At 34.2% G+C, this 13691-nt stretch overlaps 1 protein-coding gene and 1 long non-coding RNA gene across 2 annotated transcripts; one reads left to right on the top strand and one right to left on the bottom strand.

Annotated features, from left to right (window-relative positions):
• Nucleotides 1-7187: 7187 nt before the first annotated feature.
• LOC141614581 (uncharacterized) lies at nucleotides 7188-7847 on the bottom strand. The gene has a single exon (XM_074433329.1). The coding sequence runs from the start codon at nucleotides 7845-7847 to the stop codon at nucleotides 7188-7190; it is 660 nt and encodes a 219-aa protein (XP_074289430.1).
• A 2646-nt stretch (nucleotides 7848-10493) lies between these two features.
• LOC141612247 (uncharacterized) lies at nucleotides 10494-11566 on the top strand. The gene is made up of 2 exons (XR_012529054.1): nucleotides 10494-11097; nucleotides 11369-11566. It is a non-coding gene; the product is annotated as an uncharacterized LOC141612247 (long non-coding RNA).
• The last annotated feature ends 2125 nt before the right edge of the window (nucleotides 11567-13691 follow it).

The following is a 13691-nucleotide window of genomic DNA, read 5'->3' as shown; positions in this document are numbered from 1 at the left end:
AAACAAGAATGTGGTCTATTAAATGCGAAACTGGCTACTATATTTGTTTAAGAAACTTTTTGAGTAAAATCCTCTTACACAAAAATTAGTATTTGTTTTGATTGTTGTCGTATAATCGTGAGTTAAAAGCTCGCTTTATTCTTTACTTCAAAAGTAATCAATAATATTTTATATAGCTAGGTGACCCTGAATAATAATATAATCCTTTTAATACAAAACTTTTATAAATAGTAGATTAATTAAATTTAAAAATGAGTTAATGATAGCAATTTAATTACAAGTCTCTCTAATACAACCATCTATAAATACCGTGCTTTAGCACGGGATCTATACTAGTTGCATTAAACCAATTAAAAGATGTTAGAAATTAACACACATCGACTAGAAAACTTAAATAAATTTAAAAAATCGGCAAATAAACGTATTAAACACGTTTTTTTTTTCTAAAACAATGAACTAGTTCATGGACTAAATGTTGAGATTTAACAATCGACCATGGACCAAACGTTGAAAACCAACGTTTGCCGTGGTCCAAACGTGGGAAATCAACGTTGGCCATGGTCCAAACGTTGGAATCCCACGTTTGGCCACGTGGGAAATCGCATTGTCCAAACGAGTCTCATAACTTGACACTTTATCCTTGCCTCCCCTTCTCGGCACAATTGTATTCCAAAGAAAATTCAGGAGAAATTTAATTTTTGCCGAAAGAGGACGAACTATAATGTTTCCACCATCCGACCCAACCTCCTCAAAATACTGTCTATAACCAATTGTTTTTCACTAACAACATTAGACCATTCAAGACTCGGAGTTATATCGATTCCGTCATTAGGAACCGAAAGAGCAGAGCAAAAATCCGAACAGAGATCGTCACATCTACACCGTTGTCAGTCGCATGCAACACTCCCTTTCTAATTTTCACAGTAGCTAAAAATTGAACAACCTCCACCGGATATATTGGACCCGAAAACTGACTAATATGACCTCATTCTTGAAAATCAAGAAAATCGACAAAAAAATTAAGGGACGGAAAATTAGTCAACCAAGAATTAGGATAGTACCTTCCACCATGGATAGAGTACTTCAAAACCCGAGACACAGGAGTAATTTCATCCTTTGTTAACCGGAATCGATTCAATCCTTCCCTTGTCGCGTTTTGCGAGACTTCTCGAAGTAAGGTCCTCGAAATACCATTCCTTATAACAACTTCGGGCTCATCAACATCATTCCCCTCACCGACAACAACCTTGTTCTTTCCCTTAAAAAGACGGCGCCTTTTTCCTTCGGACATCACATCATCTCGACCGTGAAACAGGGGAGGAGACGGTTGTGGGTGTGGTGAAGAAAAAGTAGAGAAATTAGGATTATTGGATGGTTGTGGTGATGGAGGATTGTTGGAGTTTTGCTGGTGTTGATTCCGGGTAGAAGAACGAGTTTTTGCATGGCTAGTATTCACGGTGATGGAGATGGTTGAGTGTGATGATGATGGAGATGGTAAAAGATTTTATAAGATTTTTAGAAAAGAGAAAAAGTAAGCAAGTGGATGTGAGGGTGAGGGTTACACGACAAGGGGGTAATTATAGTATAGCTTAGGCGAGTCTTAAGTCTAGGTTTAGGCAAGTGGTAATTGAATTTTAGTAAGTGTCATAATATGGTAAGTGATATATATTGAAGTAGGAATAGGAGATTTTAGGCGTGATTTTGTATAGCAATATAGGAGAAATTTTATACAATTTGGAAAACAAAATAAGTATGGTGTATCTTAAATTTTTGGAAAAAGATAAAGTTTGTATGCCAATATAATTCTAAAATACAAATAGAATATGTACGATAAATGTACTCCTATAAACGAACTTATTCATTCAACGCAATATACGGACACAGTCATACAATCTTAATCTTTACTAGTCAGTCATTAAGAAATTAAACATATATGGAAGCTTAGGTACCACTGATTAAACCAATTTCCAACCGTAAAGTCTCAAATAGTTCTCTAGCTAATGATTTTGTCAAAATGTCTGCCCATTGTTTTTCAGTACTACAAAACTCAAGTTTTATATTCCCTTTCTCAACTTGGTCTCAAATAAAATGGTGCCTTATTTCAATATGTTTGTTACGTGAATGTTGTCCGGGGTTTTTAGAAATAATGATCGCACTTGTATTATCACATAAAATAAGAATGCATCCTACGTCAACACCATAATCACGTAATTGTTGCTTAAGCCATAATAATTGAGTACATACCAGTCCTGCAGCGATATACTCGGCTTCAGCAGTTGAAAGGGCAACTGAATTCTGCTTCTTTGAACCCCACGTAATAATGCAACGAACGTGGCAACACCCGACGTACTTTTTATGTCTAGAGAACATCCTGCGTAGTCGGCATCAGAATAACCGACCAGGTTGAAATTGCACTCCATAGGATACCATAAATATAACTTGGCCGTTCTAATTAGGTATCGTAAGATTCTTTTCACGACCGTCATATGTGACTCTTTGGGAGTTGACTGATATCTCGCACAAACACATACACTAAACATGATATCTGGTCGACTTGCAGTTAAGTATAGCAACGACCCTATCATCCCACGGTAAGTTGTTTCATCAACAGGTTTACCGTCTTCATCTAAAGTTAACTTCTTATCTGCAACCATCGGAGTAGGCATAGCATGAGAATTTTCCATACCGAACTTACGAATCAATTCTTTGATATATTTTTGTTGATGGATTTTAATGCCTTCATCAGTTTGTTGAATCTGCAGATCCAAGAAGAATTTCAATTCTCCCATCATGCTCATTTCGAACTCGGAAGTCATCAACTCAGAAAAATACATGCACAAGCCTCAGTTGATTGATCCAAAGATGATATCATCAATGTATATTTGAACAATCAAAAAATCAGAACCCTCGGATTTTTGAAATAAGGTTTTATCAACAGATCCTCTACTGAATCCACTGTCAAGTAGAAACTTTGATAATCTGTCATACCATGCCCTTGGTGCTTGCTTTAATCCGTATAGGGCTTTATCTAATTTAAAGACATGGTCTTCAAATTTGATATTCTTAAATCCGGGGGCTGTTTTACGAAGACTCTTCCTGTAGGTACCCATTCAGAAATGCGGTCTTCACATCCATTTAGAAAAGCTTTATTTCTTTATGAGCTGCAAACGCCATTAGAAGTCTAATAGCTTCAAGACGTGCGACAGGTGCGAAAGTCTCGTCATAATCTATTCCTTCTTGTTGATTATAACCTTGGACCACCAATCTTGCTTTGTTTCGAACAATGACTCCGGCATCATCTAGTTTATTCCTAAATACCCATCTTGTTCCAATCACAGATCGATCCTTAGGCCTAGGAACCAAATGTCAAACCTTGTCCCGTTCGAACTATTGAAGTTCTTCTTGCATAGCTATAATCCAATCTGATTCTACAAGAGCTTCATTGATATTTGTTGGTTCGATCATGGATAGGAACGAGTAGAAGGAACAAAATTTATTCAACGATCGTCTCGTTTGAACACCCTTCTTAATATTTCCAAGAATATTGTCCATTGGATGTGAACTCTTGTACTTCCATTTGGTTGAGGTACTTGACTCTTCATCATTATTTGAGCTCGACCCAACTTCATTCGACTCATAATTGGAGGAAGTTCCCCCTGAATCCAATCCAGGTGTTGTAGTAGAGTTGTTTATAACTTCGGACTCTGTACCTTGATTTAGATTCAATGTTATAGTAACATCACCTATAACATTAGGTTGGGAGTTATTATTTTGAGTCAATGTTATAGTATCATCAACTATAACTTTGGTTTTCTCCTTTTTATCTTTTGAAGAACGATCAAGTTCATCACTTATTCCTTCAATCTCATTCTCCTCCAATTCTAATTCTGGGGGGATCGTCTCTAGAAAGACGAAAGTCAGGTTCGTCCAAGTCTTCTTCCTCATCTTGTAAGGGCTTATCAAACACGTTATCTTCATCAAAAATAACGTGAATACTTTCTTCAATACAGAGTGTTCTTTTATTGGAGACTTTTTAGGTCTTGCTATGATCCGAATATCCTATGAAAATCGCTTCATCACTCCTAGGGTCGAATTTGCTTAACCTATTTTTACCATTATTGTGAACAAAACATTTACTCCCAAAACAACGAAGATGGGAAATATTAGGTTTGCGACCTCTTAGGAGTTCATAGGGGGTTTTCTTAAGAATAGATCGTATCATAGCACGAATATGGATATAACATGAAGTACTAATGGCTTCAGCCCAAAAGTTACGAGGTAGACCACTACACAAAAGCATTGTACGGGCCATATCTTCCAGTGTTCTATTCATACGTTCAACGACACCGTTTTGTTGAGGAGTTTTTGGTGCGTAAAAGTTATGTCCAACACCATTAACTCTACAAAATTCTATAAAGGCTTGATTATCAAATTCGGTGCCATGATCCATACGAATAGATACAAGATTAGTCTTATATTTATTTTGAACACGTTTCATAAGACAATCAAATTCATCAAACGTTTCATCTTTTGAATGAAGAAAGATAGGCCATACATACCTCGAGTAGTCATCTACGAGGACAAAGACATACCTGGATCCTCCTCTACTCCTTACCTTCATAGGACCACATAGATACATGTGAACCAATTCCAAAACTTGGTTTGTGCTTACTACTATTTTAGGTTTGAACGATGATCTCACTTGTTTGCACCTAGCACATGTGTCACACATTTTTTCTTGGTCGAACTTGATCTTAGGTAACCCTTCAACCAAGTCCCACTTCTTGAGTTTGTTCAAGGTTAGTTAGCTAATGTGGCCGAACCGTTTGTGCCAGAGACATGGATCATCAAGCGTAACTTTCATGCACGCAAAAGAGTTAGTAGGTACTGCATTTAGGTCTACCATATACACATTTCTTTTCATATGGCCCTCAAGAATAACATTGCCAGTACCTTCAACTATAATGCGATAGCCATCAGTGAGACTTAGGGGTACCAGTTGTAACAAAAGGTTATACAATTAATGATCTATACTAAGAGCGCATTTGGTTTGCACGTGTGTATGGCTTTGGATTCAGGAATCATACCCGAGTGGCATTGGTTTGGAACTTGATTCCTTATACCCTGTGTTTGTTTCAATTTTGGGTGAAATGGGGTTAAATTTCATCAAAGTTAACATATAATTAAAAAGCTATATAATGCATTAAATTTTATTCCATATCACAAATGTATTTAATTTTATTCTATGTCACGTTTTTTCAATTAATTTGTATTTAATATTTCCTTATAGATTATTTGATGAGTGACAATATAACATCAACATTAATGCCAAATTAAACAATTGATAAATATATACGATTAACGATTGTATGTAAACTAACACAAATGAGTAGGTCCCCTGAGAGACGGTCTTTTAATAAGCTTTGTTGAGAGACAATTGTACAATTTTAAGAAAAAGTGGTACTAAAGGTAATAAAATAGGTACAAATCATGATTAACGATAAAATGAGTACATTTATTACGTAAATAGGTACGAAATTACTATGTTACGATTAACAACAAAAAGGGTACGAAATGCAATAAAAGGGTACGAAAAATTGGTCTCTCAATAACTTAGTGAGAGACCGTCTCTCCCAAGTTTTAGTGAACACCGAATATTACAAAAAGACTGATACAAACTGAAAACTAATCTCAAATAGCAAAAAGGAGATGGTCTCAAATATCATTAATATAACTGCAATGACCTCATCAAAATCACGCTACCAAATTATGGCTTGAGCAACAAGAATGTGAAACATGGCACTGAAGCCGAATGAATATCCGATGTCACTAAATACGCAACAAACAAAAAACGAATTACACTTTGACGATACAACGTTTAAAAAAAAGTCAATCTCGTGAATTTCACGGGCCAAAAAACTAGTTAAAATTTAAAAATAATCATTTTTTATATGAAAAATCATGAAAATGAAGATTTGATCAAATAAATGTAAAAAAAATTTCATTTAAAATTTTCCATATAAGTTTTTTATAGGGTTTTTGGTTTTATTATTTTATACACATGAGTATCAATCTCATACCTACCTCCCCATTAGGTATGAGAAACCCATGGTATGGGTACGAAACTTTCATTTTTGCCAAACCTATACATCATACCTTTATGAATTGAAACAAACATTCCCTAAGTTATAATAAAATGATGTAAAAAAAAATTGAATATTTTAGTGATCATTAAAAGTTGGGAGAGACGGTCTCAAGCTCAGTTATTGAGAGACCAATTTTTCGTATCCTGTTATTTGTATTTCGTACCCTTTTTATTGTTGATCGTGACATAATAATTTCGTACCTATTTACATAATAAATGTACCCATTTTATCATTACTCATGATTTGTACCTATTTTATTATCTTTAATACTACTTTTTCTTAAAATTGTACAATGATCTTTCAATAAAGCTTATGAAGAGCAATAGCAATAGAAGAACTTTATATAAAGTTCTTCTTTTACCATGTCATATTTTAGCAATTTCAATGTTTAAGAACTTTTGTTTACAATAGATCACATTTATATAAAGTTCTTAAATTGAAAATAGATTATATGTAATTACCCTTTCACAATTTTCAAAGTCATATTTATTGGTCACCAAATTCCAATATATAACAAACTAAGTTCTTATTTTAGAACTTGGTTCTTTATTTTAAGAACAACTTTTAGTTGCAATAGAGGAACTTTATAATTTGGGGTTCTTATTGAAGATCCCAAGAATAAGAACCACTATTGCTATTGCTCTAAGAGATCGTCTCTCAATGGCCTTTAGTACCACTTTTAGTGATATATTGATATTGAGAAAGTCATTACTCAAACTGTAATTAACCCCACCCTAAACGGTAAAACTATGCATCTATAACAATATAAAGACATACAAAGTATCCGATATTTAATGTCGACTGTTCCAATTATTTATTTACGTTTAATTTATTTATTTCTCAGATAGTTTAAGAAAAGAAAAAACTGAATCAGACCCATTAATTAGTTAATTATCAATTAGTAGAATTTACAACCAGTTGTATGTAGTTGGCACGGGTCAGAATCCGAGGTGTGTATATGTATATGTCAATACTTTTTTTTTTGTGAAAGGTAAGTATATTATAAAAAAGGTATCAATGTACAAAGCTCAAATTATCATATTACATAAGATTCTTGCTCTCTAACCATTCCATATCAAAAATGCTCAAATGACTCTTATCCCTCTCCCTTACTCTAGCTTTCATATCATTCAATATTCTTTTTGCAAGCCATTCAGGACGAACCAGTACCATCTCTAGTCTGCAATTGTTACGCTGCTGCCATAGCATATACACTGCACATACCACCACAGCATACTGCACCTCCTTTTGTAAATTAGACCCTTGCATGTGCACACACCATTCCAGTACATTGATTGCAAGGATATCCATCCCACTGTCATGCTTAACCTGCTGTATGACCCGTCTGCTGTAAGGACAGTCAAAGAACAGGTGCTCCTGATTTTCACTCCCCACTCCACAGAGCTGGCATTTATTTTCATCTAACACCCCATAATGCTGCAGCTTACTTTTTGTTTGCAATGCCTCATGCGCCCACAACCACCCTAGGAAGTTGTGCTTAGGAAAACTCCAACCAGTCCATACTACCCTCTCCCACATCATTCTTGGAGCCTGCCCCTTCAACCAGTCATAGCATCTGGCAGAGGAGAACCCCTCCTGTTGGTGCCATATCCCAGCAGTGTATCCTGCGGCTATATCTTGTTTAACCCTGCAAATTCTCCTCCACACCCAGCTAGAATTGGAGCTAGGAGTATAGTCCATCCATTGCTGCCCTCTGAGATAGTTGCATTCCACCCAATGCACCTAGATTGTATCCTTTTTCTCCATCACCCAGTTAACCAACTTAGCAACTAATGCTTTGTTCCAAGTTTCCAGATCCCTTATCCCCAGTCCTCCTACTGCTTTTGGCCTGCAAATTTTTTCCCATGCTACGTATATGTCAATACTTATTATACAACTAGTTGGGTGGTTGTATAGTAGTATTCGTAGTTAGACCTGACAAAATAAATCCGAGCCGATTGACCCGATCCGAAAAGGCTGACCCGAGACCCGAAATTGACCCGAATTGCCGCACCCGAATGACACCCAAACCCTAATTAACCCGACCCGACCCGATTCGAAAATGACCCGAGCTTTCATAGACCCATATTAACCCGATTTGAATGACCCGACCCGAAAATGACCCGACAAAATAAAACTTTAATTGGCCTCAAAAGACTTAAAATGCCTTTTTCCTTCTTAATCGTTGACCCGAAAATGAATCCACCCAAAATGACCAAACCCGCTTAACCCGAAAGAACCCGATCAACAAACCCGTAAACCAGAAATGACCTGATCCGAACGAACCCGAGTATTTTAGAAACTCAAAATAACTCAACACGTTGACCCGATTCGAACCCAACCCGTTGACCCGATTAACCAGGTCTTTTTGTGGTTAATTACTCCTCCTAACAAAATTTAATCAATTTAAATTTACTGTAATAGTGGAGTTAATACTGGGTAGACGTAAGTTGATTGTGACTTGCACAAGTTGCACGATGTTACATTTTGTCATTTGAAAATGATTCGTTACTTCTAGCCTTCTAGGTAAAGAATTGTACATTTGTACGTAGTGTGAAAATGCGAATGCGAATGCGAATGCGAATGCGAATGCGAATGCGAAAATATGAAGATTTTACAATTTCCAATATGGTGTAGTGAGACTGAGGTCTCGAAACTCAGTCCATTTTAGGCTTTTAGCCTCGACATCCAATCATACCTTACTTCGTAACCATCAAAATCGCTTTATCAGCGTGTTTGGTCATTTTTGTTCTGGTCTATTTTGAGCTCACTTTAATTTAACTCACTTCTATTCAGTTCAGTTTAACTTAACTCTATTCAGTTTAGTTCAGCTCAGCTCAACTCCATTCAGTTCAGCTCAGCTCAGCCCAGCCCACTTCAGTTCAGCTCCACCAAATTCAGCCAATTTCAATTTTGCGAATCTTAAACTTAATAGTTTTTTTAAAAATATTATTAATATTATATATTTATTAATATTATTATTATTAATTTATCATCCTCATTATTGTTATCATTATAAATATTATGGTTACTAATTCAATAATATAAATATTAATATAATTATACTATTACTATTATTATTAATATGAATATGAATATGAATATGAATATGAATAATAATATTATTAATAACATTGTTAATTTTAATATTATTATTACTAATACCAAATTAATTTTTCATATACGAACTTACTCTTTCATATACACTTTTTTATAACGTTCTATTTTGTACCTTTTTCACCTAAAACTGGACCAAGTGAAATCTTAAATAAATATTTAATTTAATTGCTCAAATAATATTAATAATTAATAAAAAAGTAATTAATTTATTATTTGTTAAATTAGAATCCATCTTGTGAGTTTTAAGTCATTTGAGCAATTAAATTTAGTTTTAGGAAAAAATATTGATTCAAGAGTCCATTTGGTTCAGTTTTAGGTGAAAATGGTACAAAATAGAACGTTTATGAAAAAGTATTTGTGAAAAAGTAAAATTCGTATATAAAAAACAATTAGGTATTAATAATAGTAATATTAAAATTAACAATGTTATTAATAATATTATTAATAATTAGTATTCGTATTCATATTAAGTAATAGTATTAATTTTATTAGTATGAATATTATTGATTTTAATAACTATAATATTCAAAATGATAACAATAATGTGGATGATTAATTAATAATAAATTAATGATAATAATAACAATATAATAATAATAATAATAAATAAATAAATAATATTAAAAAAACTATTAAGTTTAACTGAATGCAGCTGAGTTGAACTGAACTGAATGGAGCTGAACTGAGCTGAACTGAATTGAATAGAGCTGAGCTGAACTGAATAGAGCTGAGATTAACTGAATTGAGCTGAAAATAAGCAAAAGAAAAAAAATACAGGCCCTTAATTATACTCCCTCATATTCTAGATAAGTGTCACATTGTGTGGATGACACGAGAATTAAGGAAATGAGTTAAATAATGTAAAATATTGTGGTGGGCTGGATTAATTAGAGAGATGAAAGATATTGTAGGGCATTATTGTGAGTGAAGTGATTAAAATATGTATTGTTTTGGGTTGAGGTGGGGCATTGTTGTGGGGGGTTAAAGTGATTAAAATAAGTATAAAAGTCATCAAAAATAGACAATGTGACATTGTTATGAATAGACAAAAATGTACAATGAAACACTTATGTAGAATAGGAGGGAGTAATAGGGTGTAATAACCCGTAAAATTATTTTTTTATTACGTAAATTTTACATTTATAGATAATTACAAAAAAAAAGAAAAGAAACAAAAAAAAAAGAGCAAACACGTATAATAAATGTGTGACTCACCTTATACTTCCCAAATTGTTGACAAGTGCAAATAGCACATGGTATTTCCTCACTTCACCGAATAGAAGAAAGGATAGGAAAAAAAAAAAAGAAACAAAGCAAGAATATAAGGGAGTAAGCGAGGAGAATAGCCGGATATTACTAAAATTCATTTTTGATTGGGTTTGTATGGATAGCTTGTGTCAACAATTCGTCTTATTTCTTGTCTCGTGTATCTAATAAAGGTATGATTTCGGAACCCTTTGTTGATATAAGTAATTATTTACCTTTATTTACCTTGAAATAAGAGATTAGAAATAATCGGTTTATATTCATTTTATTGTTAATTTCATCTTATGATTGTTATACTGCTCACATTTTATATTAGTAACCGTCTTATGAATATATGACTGTGATAAGGGTACTGTTTTTATAATGTATAATTGGCCAATTGTAGCATTCGGGATACGATTATTGGTTTGAGATGACATTACAGGGGAATAAAAACTGTGTACACAGTAGGAGCGTTGGCTCCATACAAGGGAGCAACGTTGGTACTATAGACGTTGGCTCCAGGGCGTTGGCCCATAGTAAAAAGGGAGCATTAGCTCCAGGGCGTTGGCCCATGAGAAAAAAGGTAATGTCTATATCTCTTCAGTAATGGTATACCGGTAGTAGTGTCATATGAATATATATCCTGTTGGTATGGTAGTCATATAATGTTTTTGGGATATCGGGTTGGTTCCTGGCATGGAATGCTGTATTCTGGTAAGTTATTGTATTGGGTGATATATGGTAATAAGGCTTATTGAATAAAGGATACTCCGTATGACATAAGGCCGGTGGAGGTGACCGGAGTCATACTCAGCCTGTGGTTGGCTGATTTCGTTACTTTCACTCTTTTTCAGGTACAAGTATCGGGGAAGGTCAAGTGTGAGGAATTGACATTATAGAGGATAATAAGTATAAGTTGTATATAGTTTTAAGCTTTAATAATTTATTTATTTTAATTGTTTAGCCTTGTATTCTCCGAAGGGGGAATACGGCGGTGACGCCCTTGTAATTCCGCTGCTGTCTATTATTAATAAAAGGGCTATTTTGAGCAACCTGCTTGTTTTTCGGGGCGTTACATAGGGTGATTTCCTTGCACAATGCTATGAGACAAGTTAATTCCCATCATATGGCCACTTTAAACATAATTCCCATCATATAGTTGAGGTATGATTGGATAATCCAAAGCAAAGGAATGGAAAGAACAATAAAATTAAAATTTCCTTAAGTATTGTCTTATAAACAAAATTTTTCCTTACATATTGCTACTTTAATTTCTAATTAAAATTATGATAAAAAAAATTTAAAATGTATTTTTTTATGTGTATTAATATTACTTAAAAATATACTCGCACTTTTTTCTTAGCTTTATTTATATGTGTTCGAAATGGTCAGATTAAAATTTAATATCGAAGCTAGTACAAGTCTGAGTTATGATTCACCTTTTTTTTTGCAATAAGTCATACATCAAGTGTTAAGTGTAAAAAATAAAAAAAGATGGCTTATTGTATTAAAAAAAAGCTAACTATTGCAAAAACAAAATGATGAAAAGACACATTCCAATCACACAAAATAAATCTATGAAAAAGTTGTTTTTAAACTAATATTAATATACTAAAATAAAAAATAAAATATTTTAAATTCTTTTATCGTAATTCTAATTTAAATTTTATTACTATATAATATTATATGTCAAATAATTATAATATATACCTAAATATGTCTTCTTAAAAGTAAAAAATAAATAAAAATAGAAGTAGCAATATGTAGGGAATAATTTTTTTACAAGACAATACCTCTACAAAATCCAAGTATAATGTTCTTTCCAATCCTTTTACATCGGGTTATCCAAACCTAACTTAACTATATGAAGGGAATTATATTTTAAGTAACTATATAGTGAGAATTATTTTATCTCACAACATTAAGGGTGTGTTTGGATTGAGGGATTTGGAGGGAAAGGGAGGTGAGGGAATTGGAAGGATGAGAAATTCATTGTTTGGTTAGTAAGATGAAGGTAGAGGATTTGGAAGGGACGGAAATTGGATCCCTCCATTTCCCTCCTATAAGGCAAATTATTTTCCCATCAATATAGGCAAGATTTGGAGGGAAAATCATCTCCTCCATTCTCCCTTCCCTCCCCTCCCTTTCCTTTCTCTTCCCTCCTTCCCCCTCCCCTTCCTTTCCCTTCTTTTTTTCTATCCAAACAAGGCCTAAGTACGGAAATCACCCCATCGTAATACAATGGTGTTAAGATGAGAATATTTTGTTGCTTAGTATTAGGAGATGTTGTGTATATTGTTAGGAAGTAAGATAATATATGTATCTTTTGTTTAGGCTAATTAGTTATTTAGTTGCCTAATTGTTAGGATGGTCAAAGATAGAGTAGAGCTAATTGGTTGTATATATTTACATATTGTACGCAGCTTTTAGGATGAATGGAAAACATCATCTTCTCAAACATCTCTAGTTCCAATTTCTATATGGTATCAGAGAATTTTTTTTTTCAAATAACGATCCTGTTTACAAATTTAATTCTCCGTCAACCAAAGTATGACTGGAGACGATAAGCAAAAAGGAATCATGGGAGGTCCAAAGACCATTCCCGTAACTTCACCATTGTTCTTGCATCCTTCGGCTAATGCGGTGGGTACTGATGCGGCTTCGAAAGGTTCTGAAGGCGCGACATCAAACCTGCCATTCACAAGCGAAGAAATTGAGAAGTTAAAGAAGCTGTTGGGCGCGAGTCCTGATGGTAGTGAGAAACTCAAAGGTATGAAATTGACAATTAATGTTGAATGGATGATTGATAGCGGAGCTTCTCATCATATGACGGGAAGGAAAGACTTGTTGATTAATCAATGGAAGGAGGAAGTGTCGAAAGTCAGCCTGCCTGATGGGAGAATAGTCGAAGCCAGTGTGCACGGAGAAGTTCGACTAAATGAGCATTTTAGCCTTAAAAATGTTTTATTTGTCCCAAATCTTACATGTCATCTCATTTCCGTCCAACAATTAATACGTGAAAATAATTGTGTAATAACGTTTTATTTGGATTATTGTGAAATGTAGGACCCGACTACGAAGACAATGATTGGACGCGGTGAGCATCGACATGGAGTATACTACTATCAGCCGAAGAAGGAAGAAGCAGTGCAGAAAGTGACGGTGACCAAAGATGAA

This window comes from Silene latifolia, chromosome 11 (genome assembly GCF_048544455.1).
Source record: "Silene latifolia isolate original U9 population chromosome 11, ASM4854445v1, whole genome shotgun sequence".
In the NCBI taxonomy this organism is placed as follows: domain Eukaryota; kingdom Viridiplantae; phylum Streptophyta; class Magnoliopsida; order Caryophyllales; family Caryophyllaceae; genus Silene; species Silene latifolia.
This window is presented reverse-complemented; position numbering and strand designations above follow the sequence as displayed.